Here is a 9,146-nt window from a genome sequence, read left to right as displayed (position 1 = left end):
CCTAAATTTACAGTCCAAATGAAAGATAGAAACGAAGGTAAATTCAAGAGGGAGCTAAAGGTGCAAAAACAGCGGAAGTGCTTAGCGGACATTCGCCGTGGAGATTTAAAGATGGAAAATATCGGGAATTATCGCGTTTGCTCGCTGCATTTCATCAAAAGTAAGGCATTATTGACTTTTTATCTTTATTCATTTGTTATATGAAAAGTTTTAAAAGTGAAAAATCCGTCAGTAAAATTGCAAAATCGCCCATGGTTCTCAGGTGGGTTTTAACATGCAAAATGAAAACGCTTCTGAAGCTCCATTTACCATTTAAATAATCGTAAACTATCAATGCGTTTTGAAATAAATTTTACTCAGATGCAAGCTAAGGAATGGGATAATTGTCAGCTGTTCATTGGACAAAATCAGGACATTTTATTATTTGCCAAAATATATTTCTCAATGTTTCTTGTTTAAAGCCTGCACAATCACCCAAACTACTTATTTATTTATCATCTGATAACAGACAAGCCTGCAGCATGGAATGATGTCAACAATCCTGATTGGGCACCCACTGTGAGCATTGAGAAATATATTTTGGCAAATAATAAAATGTCCTGATTTTGTCCAATTAACAGCTGACAATTATCCCATTCCTTAGCTTGCATCTGAGTAAAATTTATTTCAAAACGCATTGATAGTTTACGATTATTTAAATGGTAAATGGAGCTTCAGAAAAACAAGATGCTAATTTCCGAGTATGAAAATGGCCATAACTTTTTTAATACTGAAGATATGAAAGTGAATTAGGTGTCAAATTAAACTTCTTTTTATGCTTTACCTGATGGGATAAATTGCAGACTTGATTTTTAAATCTCAAATTTTTGTAACATTGCTACTGAAGAAAGACTCGGGACGTCGTCTGGCCATTCCCTCCCCAGATGCTCCTGACCCTCTGAGTTCCCCCAGCACGTTTGTGTTTTGCTCCTGTTGGGAAGGGAGCGTTTCCGTTAGAGTACTCTTTGCCGAAGCACTGCTCACACCAGTGACACTGATCCAATGGATGGAGCGGCAACCATCGGGTGGGTCGTGACTACCGAGACTGCGCTGGTACTCACCACATCTTCCTGCGCATCTCCTCCACCAAGTCCTCATAGAACTTTGACCGATCGGGATTGTGAGTCCTGATCGCCGTGGTTGAGAATTTGGGACCATCTCTTCTCTTCGGTTTTGGAGACACGCCGTGGGACGACGTTTTCTTGCTGCCGTCGTCGTCCATTCTCCAGTCCCTTGCTGTCCTTCGCTAACGTCTCAGGCGCACCTCCCTCGTCTCCTTTTCAAACTCTAACGGCCCACCCGCCTCGAGCTGGAAGCACGTGCGCTCATGCGGGCGCAAACGGCATCGGTTTATTGCGTCACCGGGTTACATCAGCTGCATGTGTTGATGCAGATGCTGGTTTACAACGAAGATAGACACAAGAATGCTGGAGTAACTCAGTGGGACAGGGAGCATGTCTGGCGAGAAGGAATGGGTGACGTTTCGGGTCGAGACCCTTCAGTCTGAATAAACGTCTGCGGGTAAAATAAGGTAGACACAAAAAGCTGGAGTAACTCAGCGGGACAGGCAGCATCATTGGAGAGAAGGAACGGGTGACGTTTCGGGCGGAGTCCCAAGGCGGACAGATGTCATGTAACAACCTTCCATCCAGAGATGCTGCCTGTCCCGTTGAGTTACTCTAGTATTTTGTGTCTACATCACCTGCATGCTTCGTGCGAATCAGTGCATATAAAGGAATGAGAATTGTCTGATAATAATCGGCTACATTTTTCAAATTACATTTTGGAAGCTAATCTTCCGAGATATTCACAAATGTATGGAGTCAACGTGACTGGGTAAATCGCTCAGCGTTTGTTGCCGTCGTTCGCGGTATCGATATTCGACTGCTTCTGCCTAGCGGCCAGGGCGCGACGTTTAAGCCTGGTTTAAGCGGCGGCGAGTCCGTTTATAATTGTTCGCAGATCAATGCTGCAGTCCGAATCGTATATCGTGGTGCCTCCGGGGGGGCTTGAAGAAAATTTCCTCAGCCTGGATGACATCCTGATGACTCAGGAGAAGATCCCTTGTCGGACTGAGATCGCGCTACCACGCCTTGGCTTCCTGGACAAGGGAAGTGAGGCCGATCTCATCCCCGAGGTAAGAGAGCGGGCCTACCGCTGCAAGGCGTGTGCACACCGGCTGGTCAGGGAATTGTGTGCTTGGCATACGTGCAAGAGTTGTTCCGGACACACCATTGTTAGATGGACATTTTATTTTGGAATCGTTTAATCAGAGAGATTTTTTAATGAGACGCATTGGTATATCACGGGACCTATGGGTACCAAAACATAGGTATATTTACAGGAAGGTACACAAAAGTGCTGGAGAAACTCAGCGGGTGCAGCAGCATCTATGGAGCGAAGGAAATAGGTGACGTTTCGGGCCGAAACCCTTCTTCAGACTGATCATTCTTCATACTTACAGGGGTGTGATACTTTTACTTTGTATTAGTCTTCATACTGTTACATCTGCTCGCCAGGGGACACCTGCTGATTTGTTTTACCCTTAATAATTTATTCATGAACTAAAAATATCCATAAACAGATTATAAAATGCTGCAAATCCGAAATGAAACAGAAAATGTTAGATTGCAAGACAGGCACCATCCCTAAGAAGAGATAGAAACATAGAAAATAGGTGTAGAGGAGGCTATTCGGCCCTTCGAGCCAGCACCGCCATTCGTTGTGATCATGGCTGTTCGGCCCCAATCAATAACCCGAGCCTGCCTTCTCCCCATATCCCTTGATTCCACTAGCCCAGTGGTGGGGAACCTTTTCATGTTGGAATGCCGCTTTAAGTTAGCTGTAATCTAATAAGGCCGCATCCAAGATACTTCAATCAGATATACTTCATAATGTACATTATTTTGTTAAAATAGCCCTCATGACTTACTAATGTTTTAATTGTGGCCGTCAGTCGGGGAGGATTATTTTGTTGAATCTTCTTTCACTCTTTGGTATTTTAAATACGTTCATTTTAAGATTAACATAAAAATGATAAAAAAACGAACAAAAACATATTAATAAAAATAAAAGGATTTGTTCTACAAAATTTGGATTTATTCAAAAGGCCGCACTTAATGCCGCAGGGTCCCCTCCCCTGCACTAGCCCCTAGAGCTCTAACTAACTCTCTCTTAAATCCATCCAGTGATTTGGCCTCCACTGCCCTCAATGGCAGGGAATTCCACAAATTCACAACTCTCTGGATGAAAAAGTTTTTTCTCGCCTCAGTCTTAAATGACCTCCCCTTTATTCTAAGACTGTGACTCCTGGTTCTGGACTCGACCAACATTGGGAACATTTTTCCTGCATCTAGCTTGATCAGTCCTTTTATAATTTTATATGTTTCTATAAGATTCCCCCCTCATTCTTCTAAACTCCAGTGAATACAAGCCTAGTCTTTTCAATCTTTCATCATATGACAGTCCTGCCATCCCAGGGATCAACCTCCTGAACCTATGCTGCACAGCCTCAATCACAAGGATGTCCTTCCTCAAATTAGGAGACCACAACTGTACACAATACTCCAGATGTGGTCTTACCTGAGCCCTATACAACTGCAGAAGAACCTCTTTACTCCTGTACTGAAATCCTCTTGTTATAAAGGCCAACATTCCATTAGCTTTCTTCACTGCCTGCTGTACCTGCACGCCAACTTTCAGTGACTGGTGTACAAGGTCTCGCTGCACCTCCCCCTTACCTAATCTAACCCCATTGAGATAATAATCTGCCCCCTTATTTTTCCCGCCAAAGTGGATAACCTCACATTTATCTATATTATAGATTATATTATAATATAGATAAACTATCTCACTATGTTTATGAATAGAGCCATGCAACGGAAAGATACCATTCAGCCCAACATACGTGTGTAGTACAGTACCAATAATTATCCTACAATTTGTCTGAGGAAATGTCCCGATCAAATAATGATGAGACGGAGTACAGGAAGGAGATTGAGAACCTCGTGTCCTGGTGTCAAGACAACAACCTTTCTCTCAATGTCAGCAAGACGAAAGAGATAGTGATCAACTTCAGGAAGCGAAGGGGTACACATACCCCATTTTGCATTGACGATGCCGAAGTAGAGATGGTTGAAAACTTTAAACGCCTAGGAGTCAATATCACCAACAACTTCTCCTGGACCACCCATATTGAAGCAATGACGAAGAAAGCACACCAACGGTCTCTACATTCTTGGAAGGCTTAGGAAGCTTCACATGTCCCCTACAACACTTACCAACGTCTACAGATGCACCCTAAAAAACATTTTATCAGGATGCTTCACAGCTTAGTTTGGGAACTGCTCCATCCAATACCGCAAGAAATTGCAGCAAATTGTAGACACAGCCCAGACCATCGCACAACCAACCTCCCTTCTATTGACTCGATTTATACCTCACGCTGTCTTGGCATAGCCAGCAGCATAATCAAGGATGAGTTGCACCCTGGCCACTACCTCTTCTTTCTGCCATCATGCAAAAGGTATAGAAGTGTGAAAACGTACACCACCGGATTCAGGGCCAGTTTCTTCCCAGCAGACAAATTGGGAGTATAAAGATGGAGTTAAAGGGGAAGTGAGTACAGGAAAAGTTACAAAAGATTCCCAAATTAATGGGAATCTTTGATTCCCATTAATTCCATTATGGGATTATATTATATTACATTATGAAAAGGGATAAGAGAATAATGTCAGGGCCTATAGTGACCTGTGTGAGAGAGGAGATGAATATGGAAGTTAAAGTGTTGTATATGAACATGCGAAGTATAAGAAATAAAGTGGATGAACTTGAGGCTCAGTTAGAAATTGGCAAGTATGATGTGGGAATTACAGAGACATGGCTGCAAGAGGACCAAGGCTAGGAACTGGATTTTCAAGTGAGTACAGGAAATTTTTATTACTGAGTATTTTTAGCAGGAATTTTTTGCCATCCATAGCACAATGTTGTAATGAAAAAAATCTTATTCCTTGATGAAAATTTAATTTAAATCCATGGAAAACTTTGGATTTCCAATTCCCATTCTCACCTCTTGTGTTGGAGGGTTCTAGACTGAGATTTCAGTGCGACGCTGTCAAAGACTTTATATTTTAGTTAAAATATTAAAGACCGTCCCATTAATGCATTTGAACATTCATAGCAATAGTTTAGTAAGAACATGCAAGTTCTAATGTTCTTCCATAAATCCAATACTACTTGTGTGGATTATCAGGTCGATTATCCCCTACTTGTGAGACCAAACAGGTGCCATGTTTATCCATGTTCCAACATTTATATTTCCAAAGTTTCCTCATTGGTAATGAAGAACTTTGGAACAGGCTAAAGATGTAAAGAGTGTTTCATGCATCCTTCCTTATTCCTTATTGTATCTTTTCTAGCAAATGATCGGTGCCCTGAATTTCTGTTTTGCCAAGAATTACCGGCTGCACTTCATTTTGGATTGAGTTGCTGTTATCTTATTTTTCGGTAAATTTATTTTTGTTTTAACAGGGTACAAAAATGGAACTGCCTCTTTGGATGGCCAAAGGGTTGTGTGACCCCAAACGTCGCATCGTGTCTGCCAACACTCCAAAAGTGTATAGAGGTGGTTGGCGGACTATTTTCGGTGCTGATGCAAAGGTTGTTGACTTGCACAAAATGGGGCCATATTATTATGGGTTTGGAACACAGCTGCTGCATTTCAACAATCCTGAGAATACAGAGATTGCACAATCTCTCCTACAGGTAAGTATTCTGTTTTGCTACATTTCTGGGTGTCTGGATGGATTTAAGAGAGAGTTAGATAGAGCTCTAAGGGCTAGTAGAATCAAGGGATATGGGGAGAAGGCAGGCACGGGTTATTGATTGGGGACGATCAGCCATGATCACAATGAATGGCGGTGCTCGCTCGAAGGGCCGAATGGCCTCCTCCTGCACCTATTTTCTAAGTTTCTATGGGCTGCATAACCAGCTGATTGTTTCCAGCATTTTAATAATGCTTGTATGGATGTAACCGATATAGAACAGAGTTACCATTCTATTTATGTAACTTTCCAGGGATACACAATTGTGCTGCCATTCTTTTCAGTTGTGTGTTCATAGTTTCCTGTGTTTTAGAGTCAAATGCACTTGAACGTGCTGTTTCACAGGTTGGCACAATGGTTCCACGGTAGAGTTGCTGCCTGACAACGCCAGAGACACGGGTTCAACCCAGACTACTGGTGCTGTCTGTATGGAGTTTGTATGTTCTCCCTGTGACTGTGTGGGTTTGTTCCAGGTGCTCCGGTTTCTTCCCACACTCAGGAATTGCAGGTTTGATGGTTAACTAGCTTCGGTCCACCAAGTTCGCGCTAACCAGAGATCACCTTTACACTAGTTCTATCCTACACACTAGGGACAATTTACAGAAGCCTACAAACCTGCACTTCTTTGGAATGTAGGAGGAAACCGGAGCACTGGGATAAAACCCATGCGGTCACAGGGGAAACATAAAAACACCATACAGCACTCCTAGTCAGGATCAAACATGGTTCTCTGGCACTGTAAGGCAGTAGCTCTACCATTGTGCCACTGTGCAGCCCCAATTTTAAATCAAAACACAACTGAGGAGCATTGCTGCTAAAAGGAACAACCTATTGCTCCTTGTAAGTTGTAGTAGGTATGAATACCACTTAGTAGGATGAGTGCAACTTACTATATATCATGAACAAACAAAGATTTCTAGTTGACTAGTTTCGAATAAAGTAAATTATAGAATATATGATATTAATAATAGTTGGTCTATTGATTTTCAGAATGACCTAAGTGCAGGTAATGCATGTTATGTGTGCAAAATCAATACAATTATAATAGTGCAGTCTCTTGATGTGATTAATATGGAAATTAGCTCAAGGTGGAATTTATAGTATCGCTATATGTAGCTATTGAAATGTACTGCTTTACAAGCTCTGACTCGCATTGTTCTTGGCACAGACATTCGTAAATCGGTTCCGTTGGATCATGGATTCCTCACAAAATGCATACAACAAAGACATTTCAACACTGGTGGCTCATCTGGACGAACTGGAGCGGGATTTGTTCCGTGCTGGTCAAAAGGGATTGAATGACTTCCAAAAGTGGGAGAAGGGGCAAGCTATCCAAATTACTACCTCCTGCTTGGTCCAGAGCTATGGCAAAAGGAAGTATTCAGATTTGGATGCCTAAAATTTCTGTAAAGCTGGTCATAGACATGATAAAGTTAATAATATGAAGATTCCTCTCCAATATATGTGAATTTCCTTAAATAATTGTGCATAAGTTGTGACGGTTATTCAGTGATCAAAGCTAAAGTAGACAGACATTACAATGAAATAAAGCAGAATTTTACTGATGGAGTGATTCCACAGGTACCTGTTCACCACCCACCTTCCATGCACACTATGCTACTTATGAAGTCAAATATTTTTACTGCAATTTAATTACTTAACTTCGATGGCGTTTTAGATTTTTTTTTTGTCACGGGTCTACTTTCATTTTGAGCCCTGTTTACATTCACTATGCAATCCCTGAAGCAATAGCTTGTTTAAAAACAAACTAAATTCCGAATACTTTCGGTGTCGAGTTTTTAAAATTGCAAGTTTGAAGCCAGTTGGAAGTGTTTGGTGTAGGTTTGTGCTTGATACACAGTGCAATACAGGGGTTTTCTTGTTTAGACCTTTAACGAAGGCTGCACTAATATTGAATCATTGTTTTCACACTTCCTGAAAACAGGGAATGTTCTGCCTTTGGATTTAAGTATCATTGGTTATTTGAATTTGACCAAAGCTCGCCTTTTTAATTTTGTGTTTTTAATTTGGAAATTCTTCAGTTTAGGTGGGTGACTGGACTAGCTCCAGTATTTTTCTATTTTAATTTGCCTTTGTTTTGGCTCCTCAACTGTCAGTAGGCAGTACCAAAACTTGCTCTGAACTAGAGACAACTTGTACATGGCAATTGGAAGATGCCTTAAGATGTTGCAGTGCCTCTCCTGCTACTGGTGGGGGCATGAGAGGTGCAGCTTGTAGTGTCGTTCAATAGTAACAATACATGACCATGAGATTTCAATTCTAAATCACCATATATTCCTCTGGATATTTTTATCTTAAAGTATAATTGTACCTTTGGGTTTCCGTTACCAGCCAGTGGAAAGTAGATTGTTGTCTAAATCACTTAATTTATATAACTTGTTTCACATTGATGGATGGATACATTTTGCAGTAACAGTCGTGGGCTTCTGATGATATATTTTTTTAAAAGGTAAAGGATATGCAAAAGTGTGTCAAAATATTGATTATGCAATCCTCATCTAAATATATAGAGCTTTTAATATATATGTACTGTAAGCCTACATAGAGCTGTAAGTATACCAACTGCTAATCTTTTAATAACTGAACTTTTGAATTTCAATTTTGCTTTGATTTTGTATCTTTATGCTGTTCTGTGGTTTTTACATTACAAAGTTTTGTATAAATTGTCACTGATTTTAGTGCTGTCACTATTTTTATGAATAGAGCTATGTAACTGAAAGACCATTCAGCGCCCCCCCCCCCCCCCCCCCCCCCCCATACCTGTTCGATTCCTTGGAAAAGGGGACCAAGTAATCTGACTGCTCATCTCTTCAGCATTGTAATGGGGGGGGGGGGGGGGGGTGGTTTAACCTTGGCAAGTGTACATATTTCCCCTTTTGAAATATGTAATTTGAATGCACTCCAAATATTTTCAGATGAAGAAATTCCAAATTATAATAATTAATTGGTTTAAAAATATTTCTCATAATCTTCATTCACCATTTTCTCCGCATTTGTATAAACAATTTTGGCAGCCCCAGACCATGGATTCCTATTGATTTCTGACTGAAGTACTTCTTGGAGATGAATTGCTGAATCACCATAAACATCAGGTTCTGTACTTGAATCTTCTTTTGATGAGCTGCAAGAGTTGTGTGTTTGAATAATCTTGCCCTACTTCTTAATAGTTGTAGACCCTTGGCACAAAACCCCTCTAAAATTTCAATCTTGCTAAGAGACCACTCCATAATCAATGTCTTGTGCAGGGAAATGTTGCAATTGTTT

At 40.9% G+C, this 9,146-nt stretch overlaps 1 protein-coding gene across 1 annotated transcript; it reads left to right on the top strand.

The window, feature by feature from the left end:
- The first annotated feature begins 1,918 nt into the window (after nt 1-1,918).
- gins3 (GINS complex subunit 3) lies at nt 1,919-8,560 on the top strand. Its single transcript, XM_033036081.1, has 3 exons — nt 1,919-2,176; nt 5,569-5,802; nt 7,030-8,560. Exons 1-3 carry the CDS (start codon nt 2,006-2,008, stop codon nt 7,258-7,260), a joined length of 636 nt encoding a protein of 211 aa, XP_032891972.1. The 5' UTR covers nt 1,919-2,005; the 3' UTR covers nt 7,261-8,560.
- Nucleotides 8,561-9,146: the final 586 nt, after the last annotated feature.

This window comes from Amblyraja radiata, chromosome 17 (genome assembly GCF_010909765.2).
Source record: "Amblyraja radiata isolate CabotCenter1 chromosome 17, sAmbRad1.1.pri, whole genome shotgun sequence".
NCBI classification, from domain to species: domain Eukaryota; kingdom Metazoa; phylum Chordata; class Chondrichthyes; order Rajiformes; family Rajidae; genus Amblyraja; species Amblyraja radiata.
Note: the sequence above shows the minus strand (reverse complement) of the source record. Positions and strands in the feature narration are given on the sequence as shown.

Coding starts and splice junctions, on each gene's coding strand:
- gins3 (XM_033036081.1), top strand. CDS start 2,006: ATGCTGCAGTCCGAATCGTATATCGTGGTGCCTCCGGGGGGGCTTGAA. Junction 2,177..5,568: donor AGGCCGATCTCATCCCCGAG/GTAAGAGAGCGG, acceptor TTGTTTTAACAG/GGTACAAAAATGGAACTGCC. Junction 5,803..7,029: donor TTGCACAATCTCTCCTACAG/GTAAGTATTCTG, acceptor TTCTTGGCACAG/ACATTCGTAAATCGGTTCCG.